The 24669-nt window shown below is 52.9% G+C and overlaps 2 protein-coding genes across 7 annotated transcripts; one reads left to right on the top strand and one right to left on the bottom strand.

Annotated features, from left to right (window-relative positions):
- The first annotated feature begins 1790 nt into the window (after positions 1-1790).
- SRRM2 (serine/arginine repetitive matrix 2) lies at positions 1791-19881 on the top strand. Of its 6 annotated transcripts, none has more exons than XM_021698255.2 (15): positions 1791-1979; positions 5230-5502; positions 6379-6486; positions 6669-6833; positions 7012-7089; positions 7505-7564; positions 7666-7698; positions 7901-7951; positions 8126-8218; positions 8867-9062; positions 10079-16779; positions 17519-17803; positions 18883-18996; positions 19114-19224; positions 19316-19881. In XM_021698255.2, exons 2-15 carry the CDS (start codon positions 5261-5263, stop codon positions 19323-19325), a joined length of 8247 nt encoding a protein of 2748 aa, XP_021553930.1. In that variant the 5' UTR covers positions 1791-1979; positions 5230-5260; the 3' UTR covers positions 19326-19881. The 6 variants fall into 6 exon arrangements, with proteins under 6 accessions (XP_021553930.1, XP_021553929.1, XP_021553928.1 ...); XM_021698254.1 differs by having other exon boundaries at positions 7502-7564; positions 19117-19224; XM_021698253.1 differs by having other exon boundaries at positions 7502-7564.
- A 446-nt stretch (positions 19882-20327) lies between these two features.
- On the bottom strand, positions 20328-24663 carry ELOB (elongin B). Its single transcript, XM_021698252.1, has 4 exons — positions 24628-24663; positions 24344-24478; positions 23119-23224; positions 20328-20496 (listed from the first exon to the last, which is right to left on the bottom strand). Exons 1-4 carry the CDS (start codon positions 24628-24630, stop codon positions 20384-20386), a joined length of 357 nt encoding a protein of 118 aa, XP_021553927.1. The 5' UTR covers positions 24631-24663; the 3' UTR covers positions 20328-20383.
- Between the last annotated feature and the right edge of the window lie 6 nt (positions 24664-24669).

Here is a 24669-nt window from a genome sequence, read left to right as displayed (position 1 = left end):
CATGCTATGCAGTGAACACAATCACTTCCGTGATCTCTCCTGCCCAAAGTGTGGAACCTGAGTCTAAACAGGATGAAACATCAGACAGACCCAACTTGAGGGACATTCTACAAAATAAATGGCCCATATTCTCCAAAAATGGCAATGTCATGAATTGCAAAGAATTATGAACTGTTCCAGATTATAGACGTCCAAAAAAGACATGACAACTGAATGCAATGGATGCACGATTTTGAATTTTTTACTATGAAGGATTTATTGGAGCAAGTGACACTTCAATGAAGTCTGCAGATTATTGTATTCAGTCTTATTTTCCTGATACTGAAAACTGGACTGTGGATATGTAAGGGAATTCGCTGTTCTTCCCATAAAAAAGAGTGAACACTCATCCATGAGATTGTCACGAGATCAAATCAAATGTGCTGATTCACATACTGAATTCAGCACAAAACGTTGGGTAAATACAGGGAAGGATCATCATTGGTAAGAGGATCTCACAGGACAAGGTGGGTTTTAAGAAACCACCAGCTCGGGTGCAGAACGACTAGGCTTCAACAGGGTCTCCTGGGTCACTCGGAAGGGTTCCGCTCACGGAAGCGGGCTCCGCAGGTGCCCAGGTTCCAGAAGGCAGGGTTCCAACAAGGCCCCGGGCGCGGCCAGCGGGCCAGTGTTCCCACACGAACCAGCGGGCCTTCCAGTTCCAGCTCCCGAGAGCCGGCAGATTAAAAAGGAAATTTGGAAATAGCCAATACAGAGCCCCAAACTCAAAGGCACGGCCGCCGGATTCTGGGACTTTCGCCCACTGGGTCCCGGTGAAGGTGCCAGAACCCCGAGATGACCGGTACCGCCAAGGGCGAGCCCAAGGTCGGCTGGCCGGCGGCAGGCTCTGTGCCCAGCTACTTTCAGCTCTGTTTTGAGACAGCACAGCTAGTTCTCCGGCTTAAAAAATAGTCATTAAAATGGTCACGGGAGACACTCTGCATGGGGTGAAAAATTAAGGGTGTTTGTGACGTTTCTGCCCTGCCACGTTGAGCCCGTCCCGGGTTCTGTAGAACATGGCGTCGCCGCCCGGCCACCTTACCCGCAATACTACTACGAAAATCATCCCCCAGGGCAGCCAGCCCGGTTCAGCACCGTCTGCAGCGTGGAAGCTGCCAACACATCGGCCAGCTAGTGTAGCCTTCGCCTCAGGCCCTGGGCCTGAATCCGGGCTCTTAAGTTAGGAGCGTGCCCGCCGCTTGGAGTCTGCGGGGCTTCTCCCGGATGCGGAAGGCCGGATATAAAGCGGCGGCAGGCACACCCCGAAGGGCCCATGATCACAGAGAAGCAGCTCTGTCGCTAGACTCAGACCATCAATTCCAAACATGGGGAGACAAAATGGCGGCCGTGTCCCCGGCAGAAGCCACATACGGGTTCCGCGGCACGCAGGACCTACAACTCCCAGAGTGCTCTGGGTCGAAAGTGGGAGGGCGGGGAGCGCGCTAGCATCCCTCGATGTGGCCCTGGGCCCTGTGCCCCGCCCCCTCCCTGCGGAAACCCTGTGGAATACGTGGCCCGCTCCGGTCCGCTCACCCGCCCTTCTTCGCACTGGCCGAAGGGACTCGTAGTTCATTGGCAACGGTGTTGACCCTCCCTCGGGTCTTAAGAAACTACAGTTCCCGATGTGGCTTCCGCGCCTGCGCACAACGCCGCACGGCGTACTACGGTTCCCGGCGGGCCCTGCGACGCGCGCGGGTGCGTGCTGACGCACTTAGTTGATCGTGCTGACGTGCAGCGCGGCCCAGGCGGGGTGCGAGTGGCGCAGTCGGAGCCCGCTGCGGCCCCTGAGGAAGCGAGGAGGCGTCGGTGTCGGCTGAGGCGGGCGGACCGGCGAAGCGAGGCGGCAGCTCCAGGCCCCGAGGGACTCGGGAGCTTGAGTAGCAGCGGCGGCAGCACCTCTCCCCCTCGGAGGCGGCGGGTGGAGGCGGCGGCGGCGGCGGGTGAGAGGGTGAGGGAGCGCGCGAGCCGGGTGGGGGAGGGGCGGCGGCCCCCGGCGCGAGGCCAAAGCGCGCGGAGAACGGTCCAGGCCGCCGCGCGCACGCGCGCTCGCCGCCCCTAGCTCACGCGGACGCCCTCGCTCGCCTGCCTCCCCCCCCCCGCCTTCCTTCGGTTCCTGTCGCGCGCGGGCTTTTACTGCCCTTCCCCTCCCCCATGGCAACGGCTCGCGCCGCCGACTGCTCTCGGGCTCGCGCGCGCTCGCGACGAGGAGGGGGAGCGTTCGCCTCGGCGTTTCGCCTCCCCCACGCGTGCGGCCGAGGAGGCTCTCCCGCGGCTGCCCCTTCCGACATTTTCTCGGCGGGGAGGCGGCGGCGGCGGGGGCCTGCTGCCGGATCTCTTTCTTCGAACCTCTCCGGCCTCCGGCTTCCCAGTCCCTCCCGCGGGCCTGCGGTCCGGCGCGGAGCCTCCCAGACTCCTGGGCGCCACGCAGCCCCCTCCCCCATGCCTCAAGGCCGAAAATAGGCCTTGGCGGCGCCGCCGCTGCAGGGAGGCCTGGGACTAGGTGCCGCGCATATTGGGGCCCTTCAGACTCGTTACTGTCGGTCTCGAAGCGGTGGGGAGAGGAGAGCTCCAAACCTTGGTTTTCTTTTTTCTTTCTTTTTTTTTTTTTTTGAAAGACGTGTTCAGCTCAGGTACGTAAAGGCAGACCGTGTACTTTTCTTTTTCGTAAGTGTGTTTTTAGTTTTCCACTTACTCGTTGTCTTTCAAAAGTTGTGTTAAAGCTGGGGAGGCCGTTGGAGCTCTTCCTTGGGAAGAAAACGCTGGGCGCCGACTCAGGGATTATTTGGCACCCAACCCTTATGAACCTTCGTTTCCACTCAGGCTTATCTAAGATGTCGTCTGGACCAAAAACTCGAAAAGAGCGTCTCGTTGTCTTTTAAGTGTGTGGCTTTAGGTTTTGTCTTGGAACTATTTAAAATTTTGGGGGTTCCATGGTGTCCGCCCAGCTACCGAAATGCCCCCTTACTGCGCTTACCTGTGTCCATTTTCCTGCATACCCACCTCGTTTTTGGCGCGTTCCTTTTCTTGAGTATCTCAGTATTGAATTTCCAGATTGCCTTATATCTCTTTGTTAGTTTGGCGTCGTGATTAAATTTTCCAGCAAAAATTCTGTTGTCTTGCTTTGCAGCTTATATTTATTCTTTGACTTTAGCTTGGGTAGGTTGAGTGCTCACAGTCTGTGGACCCCAGTTAGGAATGCCTGTTTAAGTTACCTGGTTTTGATGATTTTTCTGTGTGTTGGTGTTCCTCTTTGGTCTTTTCCTTTTAGTGTTTTGAGGGCTGTTTTGCCCCGGGGCGGGGGGGGGGGGGGGGGCTTGTTCCCTAAAAGTTCTACAATTCGTTGTGTTTTAAAACCCTTTCCTTAGCTATTGTTTTTCCCTACTAAGGGAGTGGGAGGATTTTTGTGTGAGGTGGTATGGAAGTGTGGGTGAATGGTTAAGCTAAAGAATTAATTGTATGTGAGAAGCATTCTGTAAGGGAGGCAGAAATTAGGTGGGGTTTAGAGAGGCAAAGAAGGACCTAGGTTTAGAGTGGGGAGGGTTGGTATTTGAGAAAACAAAAGTGAAGGTTGGAAGATAGAGAAATTGATTTCTTGTGCTGTAAAGAGATTTTTCTTTTTTTTGAATGTGTATTTCTACTTTTCCTAGATTTAGCCTCATTTGTTATTCCTTTATCTTAGTGTTGTTTTCAGCCCTCTTGAGTGCTACTGGGATTGGGCAAGGATCCAGCCTTTAGAGTTTGGGGATAGAGGTACAAGCAGTTCTGGAATTGGGCAATTTTCCTTCCATTCACTGTCTTCCCCTACTTATTTTTGTTGTTGTTTGTTTTAGTACATTCTTCCAGATATTTGTGTGCTCTTTTTTTCTGGAATTTTAAAAACATAGCATTTCTTTTTACTCAATTTTATCTATTAATCTCTCCACTTGTTTCTTGGGTTTTGTCTTGGGGTAGTTTTCCCTCATTTATGCTTTGTGAAGCTGTCTTTGACAGGATGAGATGGGGGAAGAAATAAAGTGCATATAGTAGGGAAAAGGAATAGAGTATGCGTAGCTAAGAAATCTAACCAGAAGAATGGGAGCTTGAGGGCTCTTCAGAGCCATGCTGTGGTTGGGACAGGTTGAGAGGATAGAACTTGGTAGAACGCACGGAGATAAGATGAGAGGGATAAGGCAGGCCTCGAAGAGAAACTCTAGGAAGTGAGATACAGGGTATTGATAGGGAAAGCTGACTGATGTTAGTGAATGGGGGGTATAAAGAGGGGGCTTCTGAGTAAGTTTAGGGCAAGGAATGTAGAGGGTATGGGAACAGTTGGAGCAGAGGAGGCTGATTTGATGTATTCAGAGCATTGAGTTGAAAACAGGTGATGTTAAAGAGGAACTAATGGGACTCGGGTGAGCTGCAAATCATGTAAGAAATCCAATGGGAAGGAAATTAAAGGAATAAGATACCAGGTGAGGTAGTTGATAGGAACTTATTGATAATTGGAATCCAGGAAATGGTCTCTTACTCTGGGAGGTAAAATACAAGAGGATTCTACATCCGAGGTTCTGTGTTTCTGATACGCTTACTGGCCTTTATTCTTGAATGTGGGGGTGTACAGGACACTTGGTTTATGTCAGGAACCAATCAGTCCACCTGTTCAAATACGTAGGGGTTGTTTAGTCTGTTTTGTTTTCATAACAGCGTAGTCTGAAATTCTCAGGTCAGTTCTTAGAGAAGAATCTTTGAACTTGTATTGTGGGCCTCAGTGGCCACAGATCTGTGGTGGTGGTTGTGCGCTGTTTGGAGGCCTCAGTAGGTTACCAGATGTTAGGGATTAGATTAGTTGGTGGAGACAACACTTGGGCTTATTGGGGCCAAGGGAGAATAAAGAGGCAGTGTGGAGAAATTTGAGAGAAACGGGTTTCTTGTTTTCTTAGGGTGGAAAAGAACATCTAGGTGCAAACAGAAATGGAAATAGCTCTTGCACTTTGGGGGTAAAGGCTGTAAGAGCTGGGCTGTGATTTTAATGGAAAGTATGGGAAGGATAAGGAAGGGTTTTTGTTAGGAGACCAGGAGGATTAAGCAGCTAAAGGAGGTTTAGTGTGGAGATTCGTGTTGAAATAGATGAAGGAGAACAAGGATTTGGGTGGTGGTAAGTGGTTAGTTTGGGGTCAGGGGCCTGACCCGTGTTTCCCCGCTCCCCCTCAGGAGCGGTGGTGCCCCCCCCGGGCACGGGGCCATGTACAACGGGATCGGGCTGCCGACGCCCCGGGGCAGCGGCACCAACGGCTACGTCCAGCGCAACCTGTCCCTGGTGCGGGGCCGCCGGGGTGAGCGGCCTGACTACAAGGGAGAGGAGGAACTGCGGCGCCTGGAGGCTGCCCTGGTGAAGCGGCCTAATCCTGACATCCTGGACCACGAGCGCAAGCGGCGCGTGGAGCTGCGATGCCTCGAGCTGGAGGAGATGATGGAAGAGCAGGGGTGAGGGGAGGGCTGGGGGAGAGCCAAGCACTGAGTGAGTGCAGAGCTGGGGGAATTAGGTGGGATGTAGGGAGCTTAGGGCTGGTTGAAGAGGCCTGAGAGGAGTTGTAGGAGGGGAGGAGATAAAGGAGCTAGAAAATGGAAAGGAGTTAAGGGACAGCTCAAGGTGGGAGATGAGGAAACTGTGTCTGTGACAAGAGGAAGCCTCAGAGAGTCTGAATTATTTAGGTGGAGGCACATGGGGAAAGAGGGGAGCCATAGAAAAACAAAAATGTGCTTTAAGGGGAGGTGGGAAAGCAGGTACCAGGGAAGAGAAGAGCTAAGGTATAAGCTGACAGGTGGTGTTATTGGTAGAGAAGAGGAAGTAAATGGACTGAAGGATTGAGGCTTTGGAAAGTACACGAAGGCAGGAAAACAGGAATTGGAATAATACCTGGATAAGAGGGGATCATGAGTTGGGTAGGGAAGTGAAATTTTGGAAAAGGGGCACAGTCAGGCAGAAGACCTTTTAGAGCAGTGGTTTTCAAACTTCAGCAGTGGCACCCTTCTTACACAATGTACTTTCGGAATCTCAGGAAATACCTGTTGTTGAAGTTGGGGAGGAGCACCTGGAACTCTGTTTAACTTTCCTGTTTTGGCCCCTGGAGTGTAGCATGTTTAAAATCCACTGTTCTAGAGGCTATAGTAAGTGGAGAGAAGGTAACAGGAAAAGATGAGAAAGATTTAAGAGAAAGGCCCTTTGGGGGACAGTGAGTTGAAAAGTTTTTATGTGTGCATGGAAAGGGAAGGGATCCTCTTGGGAATGAGGAAACTGTAAACCTGGGACTGGGGAAAGTGCCTAGTCAAACTTTAACCCTGAAGGGATTTGTTCTTTAGGTACGAGGAACAGCAAATTCAGGAAAAGGTGGCTACCTTTCGACTCATGTTGCTGGAGAAGGATGTGAACCCTGGGGGCAAGGAAGAGACCCCAGGACAGAGGCCAGCGTGAGTGTTTTCACTATCACTTATTTCCTTTGGATGCTAAATAGCTGCTTCTGTTATCCTCTCTTCTTGTACATTCTCCCTGCTCTCATCTTTTCCCTGGCCCATTTGGCTGCCTACAATTGTGTGAATATGACTCTGTTCTTTGCTGACTCCTTCTGACCTTTGCCTTTTTTTCCCCCTAGGGTAACTGAGACTCACCAGTTGGCAGAACTGAATGAGAAGAAAAATGAGCGACTCCGTGCTGCCTTTGGCATCAGTGATTCCTATGTGGATGGCAGCTCTTTTGATCCTCAGCGTCGTGCTCGAGAAGCTAAACAACCAGCTCCAGAGCCTCCCAAACCTTACAGGTACTCAAGGCCGAGAATCTATGTCAGCTTCTTTTCTTGATTCTGTGTACTCTGTTACTTGTTTTTGTGAGGGTTTTTTGGACTATTTCCTATCAAACTGTTCTGATTTTGTTTTGAAGTTGAAATGTCTTAAAATTTGTCTTAGCACTCATCCTGCATCTTTTCATCTTTCTCCAAGTCTTGTCCGGGAGTCCAGCAGTTCTCGCTCACCCACCCCAAAGCAAAAAAAGAAAAAAAAGAAGAAAGATAGAGGACGGTAAGTTAGTTGGAAAGTTACTCTAATAGCCAGAGCACTAATCCTGTCGTTTTCTTTCTCAAGAAAATAGTTCTTGGAAGCAGGTGAGAGTTGTCAGGGAAGAGGGAGTTACCCTTCAGATTTCAGTCCGAGAATGAATACGTTTCTTCAGTGGGGAAGGGTTGATTCTGCAGTTCTGCCAACTAAGAACTAACTAGCAACATCTTAAATTGGATTTTCTTTTTCATTTTGAGATTTGTTGCTTTATGCTAGAGGTACTTAAGTCTCTTGGAGAGTAAGTCTGAGACCTTGGTGCTGTTAGACTTTTTTTTTTCCTTGCGCTTAGAAGAAGCCTCTTTTGGAGGTGGATTATAAATGGGAAGGTCAGGGAAGGAGCCGAGCAGAATGACTTTGTTTTTGAACCCATCTTTAGCAGGTCAGAGAGCAGCTCTCCTCGACGAGAGAGGAAGAAGAGCTCGAAGAAGAAGAAGCACAGGTATGAGGTGGGAGTACGTGGAGTGATTGGAGAGGCTTGATCAGTCCAGGCATAGGTATTGGTTCATGTTTTTTTCTTCTCCCCTCCTCCCCCTCTAACAGGTCAGAGTCTGAATCCAAAAAACGGAAGCATAGGTAAGAGCTTTTTGGGGCATAAAGGGCATAGTGGCACATGGAATGGTGAGCCAGGTTGGCCTTGCCTGTTCTCTAGGGGGTTTCTTGGAATATAGCTCAATTCTTAGATCTTGCACTGTTAATTCCCTGATTGTTTCCATTTTACTTTTGGTTTTATTTTAAAATGATGATTACTTTTAATAATCTTACTTTTATTCGTCAGGTCTCCCACTCCAAAGAGCAAACGTAAATCTAAGGACAAGAAGCGGAAGCGGTGAGTGAATTTGTGTGGATTGGAGGGTAATTTGCTTAACAAGTAGGTGAAGACTACTTGGTGGGGGATAGGGGAGAATTAGTTATGTCCTTGACGGATGGTAGAGGGTTGAGAGATGGATGAGAATCCAGTACAAGTGTGACAGAACCCTGAGTTGTGGTGGCCTTCCTTCAGGTCTCGAAGTACAACACCAGCCCCCAAGAGCCGTCGGGCCCACCGTTCAACATCTGCTGACTCTGCTTCCTCTTCTGATACTTCCCGCAGTCGGTAAGGGGTGGTCCAGGAGGAAGGGAGGGAGAGGGACTTGTGGGTTAATCAATTTAATATTTATTGAGCGCCCACGGTGTGCTAGGCGCTGCACAGACCATTCGGAAGACACGGTCCCTGCCCTCTAGGAGCTGACAGGCTAAAGCAACAGGATGGACAGACATATACATTTCCCCTTCTCTTTTTTTTTTTTGTTTTTGTTTTTGTTTGTTATTTTTTGTTTTGTTCTGATGTATATGGACTGCCAGAATAGGGGGGGTGGTGGTTTGTTCGTGGTGTCTGGGGGAGGAAGGAATCCTTACCCTGGCTTCCTTAATCGGGGAAGGCTTCCTGAAGGAGGTGGGCTCAGAGGTGAGTTGTGAATGAAGTGGGTAGGGAATGGGCAGGGTGGAGGGTTGGAGGAGGTTGGGGGAGGTGAGTAAAGGGGTAGAGGGAGAACGTTTTTGGGGACTGTGTTGGGAAGAAAAGGACCAAAATGAATTGGACTTGAATTTCCGTATGAGTGATTTGAGTCGTATGTGTAAGAGAAGGCTTTTTGGAAGAGGGTTTGTACATTCAGGAAAGGTGGATGGGAGCTGGGGAGGGGGTTCTCTGTTCTCCCCTGAGCTGATTTTCTTCCTCTTCCCTGCCCTCAATTACCTTCCTCAGGTCTCGAAGTGCAGCAGCAAAAACGCATACAACTGCCTTGACTGGGCGAAGTCCTTCCCCTGTTTCAGGGCGTCGAGGGGAGGGAGATGCACCTTCTAAGGAACCAGGTACCACCAACATAGGGCAGCCTAGCAGCCCAGAGCCCTCTACAAAGCAGCCTAGCAGTCCTCATGAAGACAAAGATAAAGACAAGGAGGTATGTTACTGAGTTAATGGATGTTTTTTGGGTTGCAGGGTTAGGACTGGTGTTTGAAGAGAAGGAGGGAAGTGAAGTTTTGAAAGAAGTGAATTTAGTTTTTTTAATGCATTTCTCTTAGTTATCAAGTTTTTTTTATATTGGCAAATTTTTTAGAATTATGTCTTTTAAACTTGACTGCTTATTAATAGGTTTTACGTCAATATTTTATAATTTTATGTACAGTTTGGGGAAGTTTTTTTTTTAATTATATTTAGTCGTAGTACTTATGTGTTTAGTTTTTTATTTTGTTAAATGCTGGGTGTAGCTAAGGGTTTTTAACCCCTTGGGTTGCTGCCTGCAATTTGAAAACATTACTATATCTGTTTTTTCAGTACTTTTCATCTTGTGGTTATTCTCATTGAGCCCTATTCACGATGCTTTCCTGTTTCAGCTATTACATAAATTATTCTTCGCTAAATTCTTAGCTTTTTTGTCCATTTTCCACGTCATCCAGAATTCCTTTCCTAAACTACAAGTTGGATCACAAAAATCTCATATTTAAAGCTTTTATAACTTGGTCTACTTTTTCTTTTGTATAGTTCATCATAGTCTTATTTATATAAATCATGTCATCAAATTTTTGCTTTTGTTCTTTTCAGTATTTTTTTCAAGGGTAAAGTTAGATGCCTCCCACTTTGGGAAACTGCTTTGTTTCTCCGTTTTAAAAAAGTGCCCTTTTTTTAACGTCATGGCATTTTGTTGTGGTGGTTACAAAATACTGTGCATTAGTTGTTTGCATTGTGTTTTTTCCTAGATAATAAGAGTTTTAAAGTGATAGCTTGTCCATATTTTTGTGTTTTCTCCACTTTTTGTATAATCTTTTTGTTAATGAGGGCCTGTGGTGAGGAAAGGGACCAGTTGGTGTAATGGGGTGTGCAGAGAAAAATTTCATTGGGAAGGGTGTTGGGCTCTTATGGGTGTTAGGAAGTTTTGGTGCTTACATTCCTATCCATACTTTTTCCCCCTGCTCTTAGAGATCTGCAGTTCGACCTAGCCCCTCTCCGGAAAGGAGCAGCACAGGCCCAGAACCACCTGCTCCCACCCCGCTCCTTGCTGAGCAACATGGCGGCTCCCCACAACCCCTTGCAACAATCACGTTAAGTCAGGAGCCAGTGAACCCCCCATCTGAGGCTTCCCCACCCCGGGGCCGTTCACTAACTAAGTCTCCTGAGAAACCTCCCCAGTCTTCTTCAGAGAGCTGCCCACCATCCCCTCAACCTACCAAAGTTTCTCGACATGCCAGCTCTTCCCCCGAAAGTCCTAAACCTGCACCAGCTCCTGGGTCCCGCCGAGAAATTTCTTCTTCTCCCACATCCAAGAGTCGCTCACATGGCCGGGCAAAGCGGGATAAGTCACATTCTCATACCCCTTCTCGAAGAGTGGGGAGGTCCCGTAGCCCTACCACTACTAAGAGGGGACGATCTCGGTCTCGAACCCCTACCAAGAGAGGTCATTCTCGGTCCCGGTCCCCTCAGTGGCGTAGGTCCCGGTCTGCACAGAGGTGGGGACGATCCAGAAGCCCCCAGCGACGTGGCCGCTCTAGGTCTCCTCAGCGACCAGGCTGGTCTAGAAGCAGAAATACCCAGAGAAGAGGCAGGTCTAGATCAGCAAGGCGAGGCAGGTCACACTCTAGATCCCCAGCCACTAGGGGCAGATCTCGTTCTAGGACGCCAGCCCGTCGGGCCAGGTCTCGCTCTAGAACACCTGCCAGGCGCAGATCACGATCCAGAACACCCACCAGACGTAGGTCTCGCTCTAGAACACCAGCCCGGCGGGGCAGGTCTCGCTCTAGAACACCTGCTAGGCGCAGATCTAGGACCCGATCACCAGTACGACGGAGGTCTCGTAGCAGATCACCAGCCAGGAGAAGTGGCAGGTCACGCTCTAGAACCCCAGCCAGACGTGGTCGGTCACGCTCTAGAACCCCAGCCAGAAGAGGGAGATCTCGGTCTAGAACACCTGCAAGACGAGGACGGTCTCGGTCTAGGACACCGACAAGACGAGGACGGTCTCGGTCTAGGACACCTGCAAGACGAAGATCTCGTAGTAGAAGTGTGATTAGACGGGGAAGATCTCACTCTAGAACGCCACAAAGAAGAGGCAGGTCTGGTTCATCATCAGAGCGGAAGAACAAATCCAGAGCGTCACAGAGAAGGAGCAGGTCCAACTCAAGCCCAGAAATGAAAAAATCTCGCATTTCTTCAAGGCGGAGCAGGTCTCTCTCTTCACCACGGTCCAAAGCAAAATCTCGCTTGTCTCTGCGGCGAAGCCTTTCAGGGTCATCTCCGTGTCCTAAACAAAAGTCTCGGACACCACCAAGGCGCAGTCGCTCTGGATCATCCCAACCAAAAGCTAAATCTAGAACACCACCAAGGCGAAGTCGGTCTGGTTCTTCTCCTCCTTCTAATCAGAAATCTAAAACACCATCAAGACAGAGTTGTTCCAGTTCATCTCCTCAACCTAAAACGAAGTCTGGAACGCCACCAAGGCAAGGGTCTGTAACAAGTCCCCAGGCAAATGAACAATCTGCCACGCCACAAATGCAGAGCTGTTCAGAATCACCTGACCCTGAGATGAAATCTACAACCCCTTCGAGACATAGCTGCTCTGGGTCCTCCCCTCCTAGAGTGAAATCAAGCACATCTCCAAGACGGAGCCGATCTGAGTCATCGTCTCCACAACCCAAAGTGAAGGCAGTAACGTCACCAATCCAGAGCTGTTCTGGCTCCTCTTCTCCAAGTCCTAGCAGGGTGACATCCAAAACACCTCCAAGGGAAAGCAGATCAGAGTCTCCTTGCTCCAAGGTGGAATCTAGACTGTTGCAAAGACAAAGCCATTCTAGGTCCTCCTCACCAGATACCAAAGTGAAACCTGGAATGCCACCAAGACAAAGTCACTCAGGATCTACTTCTCCATGCCCTAAAGTAAAGCCCCAAACTCCATCGGGACATGATCTTTGTGGATCGAAGTCACCGTGTTCCCAAGAGAAGTCTAGAGACTCATCAGCACAAAGTTCTGGATTCTTCTCTCTCTGTCCAGGAGTAAAGTCTAGCACACCACCAGGAGAGCTGTGTTTTGCCACCACCTCTTTGCAACAGAAAGGACAATCTCAAACTTCACCAGACCCTAGATCTGATGCTTCAAGTCCAGAAATGAAACAGAGTCACTCTGAGTCTCCATCTCTGCAGAGCACATCTCAGACACCTCTTAAGGGTGGCTGGTCCAGGTCCTCATCTCCAATCACTGAGCTGGCACCCAAATCTCCAGCAAGACAAGAAAGAAGCGAATTATCCAGTCCTAGGCTAAAATCTGTAATGTCTCCTGAGCAGAGCAAGTCTCAGTCTGACTCTACCCTATATCCTGCAATGGACTCGAAATCTCTTCTGGGGCAGAGTAGATGGGAGCCTTCTGAATCAAAAGAGAAAACAGGCTTACTCCTTCAGGAGGATATTACTGTGTCATCTCCTAGACCAAGAGACAAATCAAGTCCTCTTCCAGTGCAGGATAAGCCTGATTCCCCACCAGTACTCAGAGAGACTCCTAAAACCCCATCAAGGGAAAGAGGTGGTGGTGTTGGATCATCTCCAGATACAAAAGACCAAAGTGCGTTAGCTAAGCCAAGCCAAGATGAAGAATTAATGGAGGTGGTAGAGAAATCTGAAGAATCCTCAAACCAGGTCCCCTCCCATTTGTCTCCGGAACTTAAAGAAGTGGCTGGAAGTAACTTTGAATCATCTCCTGAAATAGAAGAAAGACCCACTGTGTCTTTAACTGTTGACCAAAGCCAGTCGCAGACTTCTTTGGAAGTAGAAGTCCCTGCAGTGGCCTCAACTTGGAGTGGGCCACATTTTTCTCCAGAACATAAAGAACTGTCTAATTCTCCCCCGAGGGAGAATAGTTTTGGGTTACCTTTAGAATTTAGAAACTCAGGTCCTGTTGCAGAAATGAATACTGGATTTTCTCCTGAAGTTAAAGAAGATCTGAATGGATCTTTTCCTAATCAGCTGGAGACAGATCCATTTGTAGATCTGAAGGAACAATCAACAAGGTCCTCTAGACGCAGTAGTTCTGAGTTATCCCCAGATGCAGTGGGAAAAGCAGGAATGTCTTCATATCAGAGTATTTCTTCACCGGTACTTGATGCAGTACCCAGAACACCATCAAGGGAAAGAAGTAGCTCTGCATCTCCTGAACTGAAAGATGGCTTACCCAGAACCCCTTCGAGGAGAAGCAGGTCTGGGTCTTCTCCAGGACTTAGAGATGGGTCTGGGACTCCCTCAAGACACAGCTTATCTGGGTCCTCTCCTGGAATGAAAGATATACCTAGAACACCATCCAGGGGGAGAAGCGAATGTGATTCTTCTCCAGAACCAAAAGCTTTGCCTCAGACTCCTAGGCCAAGAAGTCGTTCACCATCATCCCCAGAGCTCAACAACAAGTGTCTTACCCCCCAGAGAGAGAGAAGTGGGTCAGAATCATCAGTTGAACAGAAGGCTGTGGCTAGGACTCCTCTTGGTCAGAGAAGTCGATCTGGATCTTCTCAAGAACTCGATGGGAAACCAAGTGCATCCCCTCAAGAAAGAAGTGAATCAGACTCTTCTCCAGATTCTAAAGCTAAGACACGAGTACCACTTAGAGAAAGGAGTCGCTCTGGGTCATCTCCAGAGGTCGAGAGCAAATCCCGACCTTCTCCTCGGCGCAGTAGATCTGGCTCATCTCCTGAAGTTAAAGATAAGCCAAGAGCAGCACCCAGGGCACAGAGTGGTTCTGATTCCTCTCCTGAACCCAAGGCTCCTGCCCTTCGTGCTCTTCCCAGACGAAGCAGGTCAGGTTCATCAAGCAAAGGCAGAGGCCCTTCTCCTGAAGGAAGCAGCAGTTCAGAGTCGTCTCCAGAACACCCACCCAAATCCAGAACTGCTAGAAGAAGCTCTAGGTCCTCACCAGAGCCCAAGACCAAGTCCCGTACTCCACCTCGCCGTCGCAGCTCTCGATCCTCTCCTGAGCTGACTAGGAAGGCCAGACTCTCTCGAAGAAGCCGCTCTGCATCATCCTCACCGGAAACCCGTTCTAGAACTCCCCCAAGGCGCCGAAGAAGTCCTTCAGTCTCTTCCCCAGAGCCAGCTGAAAAGTCAAGATCCTCACGCCGCCGGCGCTCAGCTTCATCCCCACGTGCTAAGACAACTTCAAGGAGAGGCCGTTCTCCGTCACCAAAGCCCCGTGGGCTCCAGAGGTCCCGTTCCCGCTCAAGGAGGGAGAAAACCAGAACAACTAGACGTCGAGATAGGTCTGGATCTTCTCAGTCAACCTCTCGGAGAAGACAGCGGAGCCGGTCAAGGTCTCGGGTCACTCGTCGGCGGAGAGGAGGCTCTGGTTACCACTCAAGGTCTCCCGCCCGGCAGGAGAGTTCCCGAACTTCTTCCCGACGCCGAAGAGGCCGTTCGCGGACACCCCCGACCAGTCGGAAGCGGTCCCGCTCACGTACCTCACCAGCCCCATGGAAACGTTCAAGGTCTAGGGCCTCTCCCGCCACTCACCGGCGATCCCGGTCCAGAACACCTCTGGTCAGCCGCCGTAGGTCCAGGTCTAGAACTTCACCAGTCAGTCGGAGACGATCAAGGTCCAGGACATCAGTGACTCGACGAAGATCTCGATCCAGAGCATCTCCAGTGAGTCGAAGGCGATCCAGGTCTAGAACACCACCGGTAACCCGCCGTCGTTCAAGGTCCAGAACACCGACACGCCGGCGCTCCCGTTCTAGAACTCCACCAGTGACCCGAAGAAGGTCTAGATCTAGGACTCCACCAGTAACCAGGAGGCGATCTCGAAGCAGAACTTCCCCTATCACTCGCAGAAGGTCGAGATCGAGAACATCCCCAGTCGCCCGTAGAAGATCTAGATCTCGCACATCTCCAGTAACTCGAAGGAGGTCCCGCTCTCGAACCTCTCCAGTGACACGCCGCCGATCTCGGTCCCGAACACCTCCAGCTATTCGGCGCCGCTCTAGGTCTCGGACCCCACTGTTGCCACGCAAACGTTCTCGAAGTCGCTCTCCACTTGCTGTCCGCCGCCGTTCTAGATCCCGTACTCCGCGAACAACTCGGGGCAAACGGTCCTTAACAAGATCTCCTCCTGCCATCCGAAGGCGTTCTGCATCTGGAAGTAGTTCTGATCGTTCACGTTCTGCTAGTCCTCCAGCAACAAGGAATCATTCTGGTTCTCGGACACCTCCAGTAGCGCTCAATAGTTCCAGGATGAGCTGCTTCAGTCGTCCTAGCATGTCACCAACACCTCTGGACCGCTGTCGATCACCTGGAATGCTCGAACCCCTTGGCAGCTCTAGAACACCCATGTCTGTCCTGCAGCAAGCTGGTGGCTCCATGATGGATGGTCCAGGTCCCCGAATTCCTGATCACCCAAGAACATCTGTGCCGGAAAATCATGCACAGTCTAGAATTGCACTTGCCCTGACAGCCATCAGTCTTGGCACTGCTCGGCCGCCTCCATCCATGTCTGCTGCTGGCCTTGCTGCAAGAATGTCCCAGGTTCCAGCTCCAGTGCCTCTCATGAGTCTCAGAACAGCCCCAGCTGCAAGCCTTGCCAGTAGGATTCCTGCAGCCTCTGCAGCAGCCATGAACCTGGCCAGTGCCAGGACACCTGCCATACCAACAGCAGTGAACCTGGCTGACTCGAGAACACCAGCTGCAGCAGCAGCCATGAACTTGGCCAGCCCCAGAACAGCAGTGGCACCTTCTGCTGTGAACCTTGCTGACCCTCGCACCCCTACAGCCCCAGCTGTGAACCTAGCAGGAGCCAGAACCCCAGCTGCTTTGGCAGCTTTGAGTCTCACCGGCTCTGGCACACCCCCAACTGCTGCAAACTATCCCTCCAGCTCCAGAACACCCCAGGCCGCAGCCCCTGCAAACCTGGTGGGTCCTAGATCTGCACATGCCACAGCTCCTGTGAATATTGCCAGTTCAAGAACCCCTCCTGCCTTGGCACCTGCAAGCCTCACCAGTGCTAGAATGGCTCCAGCCTTGTCTGGTGCAAACCTTACCAGCCCCAGGGTGCCCCTCTCTGCCTACGAGCGCGTTAGTGGCAGAACCTCACCACCGCTTCTTGACAGAGCCAGATCAAGAACCCCGCCGGGAGGCCCAGGCTCCAGAACCCCACCATCTGCCCTGAGCCAGTCTAGAATGACCTCTGAGCGGGCTCCCTCTCCTGCCTCTAGAATGGTCCAGGCTCCCTCACAGTGTGTTCTTCCTCCAGCTCAGGATAGACCTAGGTCCCCTGTGCCATCTGCTTTTTCTGACCAGTCCCGAGCTTTGCTTTCCCAGACAACCCCTGTAGCAGGGTCTCAGTCCCTTTCCTCTGGGACAGTGGCCAAGACCACGTCCTCTGCTGGTGACCACAATGGCATGCTCTCTGGCCCTGTCCCTGGGATGTCCCATCCTGAGGGTGGGGAACCACCTGCCTCCACGGGGGCCCAGCAGCCTTCCCCGTTGGCCGCCCTGCAGCCGGCAAAGGAGCGGCGGAGTTCCTCCTCCTCCTCCTCCTCCAGCTCCTCCTCTTCGTCATCATCATCATCGTCTTCCTCCTCCTCCTCCTCTTCTGGTTCCAGTTCTAGCGACTCAGAGGGCTCTAGCCTTCCTACCCAACCTGAGGTAGCACTGAAGAGGTGAGGGGCTTGACTTTTACAGCTGATTGTACGGGGTAGGTTTGGGGGGATGGTTGGTGGTGGGGAGGGAAAAGCCGTATCCAGAGGTTCTCTGCTCTTTGAAGGAGGTACGGGAACCTTGACCCTTAAGCTGGGGGTAGAAGAGAATGCTGGGGTGGGGGTATGGGGCGGGGGAGGAGCGGGTCAGATAAAAGTCTCCAAAGGTTCATTCTCTAGAGGATAATGATGAGTTTTCCGTCTCTACAGAGGACAGAACTAGAGGAAATGGACTTAATTTTACAGCAGGAGGGATGGCAGTTAGACCTCAAGAGGAACTCCCTGGGCTGGAAGGATCTTCAGAGGTCATCCCATCCCTCTCCCTGCCTCCAGGCAGGACGGCCCCTCCCCCAGCCAACCCGCACTCATGGGGGCCTCCCCAAACTGTGGCTCTCCGTGGAAGGAGACCACCCAGCTCGCCTTCCACACCTGAGCCCAGGGGCCTTATTCCTCCATCAGGGATATTCTTGAGGTTTAGCCTTGATCCCTTGTGCTGCGGGCCCCAGCCTGTTGCTTGTGTTAGCAGAGGTTGGGTCAGCTCGGGCCACCGCTCTCCAGAGAATGCGCTCACTGGCTCTCAGCTTGGAAAGGGCGCAGGGCCTTTCTGCGGCACCCCTCCCCCACTGCCGTTCCTCCAGGCCAAGGAAGGTAGGGTTGGGGCTGGGGCAGCTTGTCTCCTTGTGACGCTCTGCTTCTCCCACAGGGTACCCAGCCCCGCCCCAGCCTCAAAGGAGGCTGTTCGAGAGGGACGTCCTCAGGAGCCGACCCCAGCCAAGCGGAAGAGGCGCTCTAGTAGCTCCAGTTCCAGCTCCTCCTCCTCTTCCTCCTCTTCCTCCTCCTCTTCTTCCTCTTCCTCCTCCTCTTCCTCCTCCTCCTCCTCCTCTTCTTCCTCCTCTTCGACTTCTTCCTCCCCCTCCCCTGCTAAGCCTGGCCCTCAGGCCTTGCCCAAACCTGCAAGCCCCAAGAAGCCACCCCCTGGCGAGCGGAGGTGAGTGCTGCCTTGCTTGAGATGGAAGGGGTGCAGGGAGACCCTGGGTGTGAGATCCCTGCTGGGAGTCTCAGGTGGACTGTGGCGTCTGGTTAGGTGGGAGGAGTTGGGTTCTGCTCTCCCTACCGCCTTCGCTGTGCCCTGTTGTGGCAGAGGGCTGCACCGTCCAAGTGGGTGCTCCAGTCAGAGTTGTGGAGTCCTAGGTACCTTCCTCTCCCTGCCCCTGACATGCAGCCTGTTCCCTGCTCCCAGGTCCCAGGGATACGAGCTTTTAAATCTCCCCATTGCTACTGCCAGGGCTCCGGTCTGGCCACCGTCATCTTCTCCCGACTCTGTCCACAGCCTCTTCCCTGTCTCCCTGCCTCCACGCCATTCTCTTCCACACGTAGCCAGAGGGATCTTTCTAAAACGCACATCTGGTTACTTCCCTCCACTCCACAAATCCTTCCGGGACGCCCTGTGGCCTGCAGGATAAAGCCCCACCTCTGCGGGAATGGCGTGTGAGGCTCTTCACCAACTGGCCTTGCCTGCCCTGTGTTCTCCTCTCCTGCCCGCCCCCACACATGCCCTGTGCTCCAGCCATACCCAGCGCCTTGCAGTCTAAGGAGAACCCCATGCCTTTGGACATGCTGTTCCTTCTGCCTGGAATTCCCTTGTCCGCCTGGTGAACTCCTCGTTCTGCAAGACTCCGCTCAAACAGCACCTTCGAGAAGACTACCCTGCCCCATCCCTGCCCCGTATCCCCTCCCCCCGGGTCCCCAGACCCATTGTACATCGGTCCTTGTGGGGCTGCTTCCCATACATGGGGCCAAGTGGGCCTCCCTTCACCACCAGACTGAGTCCCTCCAAGGGCAGGGACTGTCTTTATCTTTGCATCCCCCGCTGCACCCCGTGCCCTGCCAGTTGGGGCACTCGGTGGATGGTGTGCGGGCGGATGGGTGAGTGAGCAGACAAAGGTGGGTCTGAGGCTGGCCCTGTGTGGTATGAGGTTTGGTGGTCAGGACCTGGGGGGTGGTCCTGAGTGCCGGCTGGTGGGTTTGAAAGACTCTGGTGCTATGGGGACTTACTCTGCTCCCCAGGTCCCGTAGCCCCCGGAAGCCAATAGACTCCCTCCGAGACTCTCGGTCCCTCAGCTACTCGCCTGCGGAGCGCCGCCGCCCCTCGCCCCAGCCCTCGCCACGGGACCAGCAGAGGTAGGGCCTCCTGTCAATAACCAGCCCAGCCTGGCCAGCATGGCTCTGTGAAGAGTTTTGAAAAGGTCCAAAGGTGCCAGAGGTTGGTGTTGCCATGTGTGTCCTGTGTCGTTGCAGCAGCAGTGAGCGGGGTTCCCGCAGAGGCCAGCGTGGGGACAGTCGCTCCCCAGGCCACAAGCGCAGGAGGGAGACGCCTAGCCCCCGCCCTGTGCGGCACCGCTCCTCCAGGTGCGTTGTCCTGGCACTCCAGTGCTTGGTCCCCTTCTGAGTTGCCCCAGCACTGGCTGGTCTCTGCACTGATTCCTTTTTTCTGTTGCAGGTCTCCTTGAATCCTTCTGGGGGGAAGTCCACCACACCCCAAGTTCTGGAGCTGCAGGGAGTGTCCCCTTTCCCCAGCAGAGCCATGGGGAGGGGTCCTTGTCTCCCCCCCCCTTTGAACCCTGGCAGCATCTTGGGGGAGGGTTCTCTCCTTTCCCTCCCCCCCCTTTTTTCTTTGTTCCTGTGAAATGTTAATCTCTGTGAGTTTTTCCTGGTTCACGTTTTGGGGGGTTTGGGGTGGGTGGGAATGAGAGTGGGAGTTGCGGGAGGGGATGATACAGTTGGGGACACCCTGGTCTTGAGTTAGAAAGGGCCTGGGAGGCAATGATGCCCCCTTTTACCCCTGAGTTCCTGGGGGGCGGTGGTTTGGAACTTGGGAACTTTGTGTGAGGTGTTCCTGGAAGGAAGGGGCAGGAGTGGAAATTAGTTGGCCCCTACTGCCCCCCCAGTGAGGTGGTGGCCCCTCCCCCAACTTTTCTTCACGTTTCTTAAAGGCATTTTGGTTTTTTAAAAATCTGTACAGCAAGAGCAACTTTTTCTGTCAAATAAAAATGAGAAATGCAGGAATTGGGTCTATACATGATTTATTACGGGTGGAGAGAGAACTGTTCTACTCTGACTGCTCCCCCCAGTGCACTCTCGGCCTCAGAGGACATGTGTTGGGTGGATCTAGGCTTTGGGTCCTCCTTAGAGCCCAGTCTAAAGCCCATACCCTGGCTCCAGCTTGCTTTTGCTCCTGGCTTCTCCTTAGCTCAGAAGCTGCCTGGGAGCCTGCCTACTGGCAGGAAGTCACTAGAGGAACAAAGCCCCAAACCTTGGGTCTCCAGGTTCCTCCCAGGCCTCCGCCAGTGGGCTCAGAGGGGCAGGCTGGGGTGGGGGTGGACAGCTGGGCCCACAGAGCTTGTGGTCTCTCAGGCCTAACCTGAGTTGTCTTGCAGGGGAGCAGACCCATCCCAGGGAAGGTGATGCCTGAGTCAGGAGAAGAGTGCACAGAAAAAGGCAGCAACCAGGCAGACACCCAAATCTTTTATTGGGGGGGGGGGGCACTGGGGGCTGGCCCAGGGCCCTCTCACTGCACCGCTTGTTCATTCGCGCTGCTTCCTGAGTCCTGTGGCTTCATCACATCGGGCAGCTCAGGTGGGCTGGAGAAGGGCTCGATGCGCAGGGCCTCGAAAGCTTCATCTGGTGGACAGGGGTGGGTGGGGAGAGCTGGAGGGAGCAGCCACTACTATCTAGCTTCTGGTGTCCTCTGAGCAAATCCCCACCTCTGCAGAGTCTCCTCCATGATCCTACTAGAATGAGTCCCACCCCTACAGGCCCAACCTGGACTGCCCGTCCCCCCCCGCATCCAAGTCCATTTCCTCACCTTTTACACCTACTAGTGACACTGTGCACAGACCCTTACCCATTTGTCTCCCCTCATCCAGAATCTCCATCTCCTTGTTCCATTCACACCTCCTCTCTACTAAACACAGATTTTTTTAAGTTCAAACCAGACTGTCCTTCCCCTGCTTAAAACCTTCCAATAGCTTCCCATCACACTGAATAAAATCTCAAGTCCATTGCCCTTTGTCCACCTGTCTCCTGTGTTCCCCACATCAAGCTCTTTCCCGCCTCAGAGCCTTTGTATTTGCTAGTCCCTAGCCTGCCACTCTCAATGGCTGGTTGTCTAGGGGCATTCAAGTGGTCAACCCAAACATCACTCCTCAGAGAAGCCTTCCCCAGCCATCCTACATAGACAGTCACTGCATCCCAATACCTGTGCATTGCTACAGCAGCATTTACGTACCTCTAGCCAAAATGGCCGTTTCTTTTGACCAGGCTGCTTCTCCCACTAGAACAGCAGCTCCAGAAAGCCCGGTCTTGTTTCTGTCACCTCAGCACAAAGCAAACGAGCCCCACTTCCTAACTTTACTCCTGCACTTTCTTCCAACAGGGAGACTTCTCCACCTGGCTCAGGGTTCTCAACCAATTAGGCCCCCATAGGAAAGGCGGCCATGTCTGACAACAGTTTCCGTTGTCATAACTTGGCAGAGTGGGTAGATGGCCATCTCTAATAGCGGCCAGAGATGCTAAACATCCTGTAGTGCACAAGACACCTCACACAGAATTACCTGACCCCAGATGTCCACAATGCTGAACTTAAAGACCGGTGGCTCAGCTTAACTAATTCAGCTTCAAAACGACCAATCTGCAGTGACAATTCTTGCCTTCATTTCTCCCGTTTTTGGTTAAGTCTGGACAATGCTATTTAACACTTGATTTGAGCAGCCAGTTTGGGGGGTGGGTTAAGTTTTGTGTTGCTCTTCCAAAAACTCTGTAAGGAAAACAATTACCCACGCAGAAGTGCATTTTTGCAGCCCAAGGGAGGAACAAAGAACAGCCAGTTCAGTCCATACTGTGTCCTCCATCAAGACAGCAATCACCTGCCCCAGTGGTGATGCCACCTAGGGTCTAGTCACCCCCACATTCAATGCCCTAACTGGGGTCATGGGGAAAAACAAACCCTGTGTTGTGATTTTTTTCATCAACAAAATAGGCCTGCTGACATCTTCCAAGAGTCTCTGCAAGCCTACAGGAGACTGCCTTTAAGAGGAAGGACTACGTCCTCCGGGAGAATGTAGCCAAGCCTTGGCTTAGGAAGCAGAGTGGGAGATGTGCTTTCAGTCCTCACCTGCCCCCTCAGAATGAGGGCCTAACAGGGCCTAACCTGTGTAAAGTCTGCATCAGCTGTGCACCTACCTTAGTACTACTGAAAGGGTCAGAGGGGACCCACATGAAGGCCCTTAAGATTTCCATTTCCTGAGCACCCTCAGGCCAAGGCCTGGGGCCCGTGGGGGCTCACACCGCCTGTGAGGCTGCCCTAAGTGTCACACGCCTCTATGGAGATGGGAACTCCAGCCAGCAGGACGGGGGGGGGGGGTCAGCAGTGTGAAGCAGCCACCCAAGGACATGGCTGCTGAGGCCTGGCACAGTGATCCTCATGAAATTCAGAAGTGTGGCTAAGACTGTACACTCCCTCCTCAACCTTCACTACACTTTTTGTCACAAGAAGCCAGAAAAATCATTACTTATCAACCGAGTTTACTCCACACAACTTGAACACACTACAACCCCTGTTCAAGTTTCTAGAGACAGTAAAATTCAAACCTCTCTTGGGGGAAGGAGAGCAGTGAACCGCCCCCACCCTTGGGTTTCTAAGCACTGGGCAGGGGGCATGTGGTTCATGAGCGCACAGGGACTGGACATGAATTCTGGATCTGGCAGTCCCAGCAAGTGACCTAATTTCCCCAGGCTCAGTTACTCATCCTTAAAATGGGCACAACACACGTGTGGCATGCACAGAGATGCTGGGAGATTAAGTGATGCCCCTCAAAGACTGCCTGGCATGGTGCCCAGCTCAAGCAAGGTCCCAGCAGTCTGCATCTGAACCGTAGCTCCCCACATGACTGCCGGCAAGCCTCAGTCTCCATGACTCCAAAGTGGGGATAGCCACACTTCCCTCTTGGGGTACCAAGTATTAAATGGAACAACAAATAAAATGCAAAGCACAGGACCCAGTACTAAGACCTTTAAACAGAAACTGGTATAGTGATTAGGGATATTTCAATCCTTCATGAAATAGGCTTCAATTTCTACAAGCATCTCTGCTTTTTTTTTCTTTGTGGGGAAACAAATACACAAGATACTGCCTGCGCTTTGTGGACTAGGAAGCCACTGCCCTGGAGGCTGGGAGGAGGAACAGGAGGCTCCCCAGTGACCCCTTTCTTTGGCTGTTTCGCCCGGCCTGGCCGCCCCGCTCACCTGCTCGAAAGGCCAGCCCTACAGTGGCTGGGGCCTGCGGCCGTGCTGTCTGACTGGTGAAGCCACACTCTCCCAGTGTCTTGCCGTCATCCAGAAGCTGGTCATCCTGAGGAGAGAGGCAGGCAGGGTGTTGGGAGAGGCCCCTGGAGGGGTGAGTCCCAGACTTCCCTGGTCAGCAACTACCCTGAAAGTCAGAAGAAGAAAGATGGATGGCCCCAAGTGGGGCCCAGGACCACCCCCAGAACATATCAAACAAAATTTCCAGGGCTACACAAGACTTTCCAAATCAGAACCTCTGAGTAGAGCTCTGGAATCTCGTTTTCCCCTCCCAAGGCTCCAGGTGATTCTAATTTCAAGAGTCAGTGACCCAGTCTGTCCACTGGTAGACCTGATTTGAATCCCAGCTCTGCCACCTTGGACAAAGCGGTTAATCTTTTTGATGAGCAGTTTATCTGTAAGATGGGAATTACTGGAATTCCCAACTTGTAGGGCAGCCAGGAGGTTTCAGTGAGTGAAGCAGACCCAGAAAGCATGGAATACAGTACATGGAAGGAGCACAGGCAGCAGGGAAGCCTCCCCGGACGCACAGCATAAGAGGCTTCCAGAGACTAACAGAGAGAGGCTCAGTTTGGAAGGAAAAGCCAGTTTCCCGGTTTCCAGCGAGAATGAGACCAGTGCACTTAGGTGAAGGGCTCCATGCTGCTGGACACCTGAATTGGGCCAAGAGGACGGACTCCCCCATGAAAACACAAAGCCCCAAGCCATTTTCGCTACATAATTTCAGTTGGTTTGAAGGGGAAGGACGAACTTTCAGAGCATCGGCAGGAGCTTGGGGAGTAATGCGCTCGTTGGGTGGTGGCCTGCTGGGCCGCTACTCACCCCGACATCCTCCGCTTGTCGGTAGTAAGGAGTGGGGATGAAAGGGTGTGCTTCTGACGGGCCCGCAGGGCACTAAAGGCAACGGGGTTCAAACCCCGGCTCTGCCGCTGACCTTGGGCTGAACGGTCACCTCGCCCAGCCTCAGTTTCCCCAGCCCGCCGCCGCGGGGATGAGACACGCCGCCGGCCCCCCAAGAAGCGCCCGGGGCCCCCCGCGCGCCCCCCGGGGCCGCCCCTCCACCGAGCACCGGCGCCGCCTCGCCTCCACGCGGGGGAGTTCCGGCCACTGTTTACACCAACGACGCGGCCGCCCCGCAGCGCCCGCCCCCGCCCGCCCGGGGCCGCACCTTGTACAGCCGCTGCTCGTCGGGCGGCCGCTTGAGGATGCCCTCGACGATGCGCTTTAGCTCGAACACAGTGCTCGACTCCTTGGCGTCCGTGAAGATGGTGGTCTTGTGGCGCCGGATCATGAGGAACACGTCCTGGGGGCGGCGGGCCGGCGTGAGCGCGGAGCCCAGAGCCCAGCTTCCCCCGCCCCCGCCGCTGACCGCCCCCAGCCCCGCGCGGCCCGCCGCCCCCCGCCGCCCCCCGCCGGCCCCGGCCCGCCGCCCCTCCCCCCGCGCCCGCTCACCATCGCGGCGGCTGCCTGTCCCCTCTCGACGCGCCGGCGCGG

This window comes from Neomonachus schauinslandi, chromosome 5 (genome assembly GCF_002201575.2).
Source record: "Neomonachus schauinslandi chromosome 5, ASM220157v2, whole genome shotgun sequence".
NCBI classification, from domain to species: Eukaryota; Metazoa; Chordata; class Mammalia; order Carnivora; family Phocidae; genus Neomonachus; species Neomonachus schauinslandi.
Note: the sequence above shows the minus strand (reverse complement) of the source record. Positions and strands in the feature narration are given on the sequence as shown.

Excerpts from the sequence above, each read along its gene's own strand:
- SRRM2 (XM_021698253.1), top strand. The coding sequence starts at position 5,261 with ATGTACAACGGGATCGGGCTGCCGACGCCCCGGGGCAGCGGCACCAAC. Across the intron at positions 7,565-7,665 it reads TCGAAGAAGAAGAAGCACAG|GTCAGAGTCTGAATCCAAAA; the intron begins GTATGAGGTGGG and ends CCCCTCTAACAG. Across the intron at positions 8,219-8,866 it reads TCTGATACTTCCCGCAGTCG|GTCTCGAAGTGCAGCAGCAA; the intron begins GTAAGGGGTGGT and ends TACCTTCCTCAG.
- ELOB (XM_021698252.1), bottom strand. Across the intron at positions 23,225-24,343 it reads ACGAGCAGCGGCTGTACAAG|GATGACCAGCTTCTGGATGA; the intron begins GTGCGGCCCCGG and ends CTCTCTCCTCAG. Across the intron at positions 20,497-23,118 it reads AGGGCTGGCCTTTCGAGCAG|ATGAAGCTTTCGAGGCCCTG; the intron begins GTGAGCGGGGCG and ends CCTGTCCACCAG.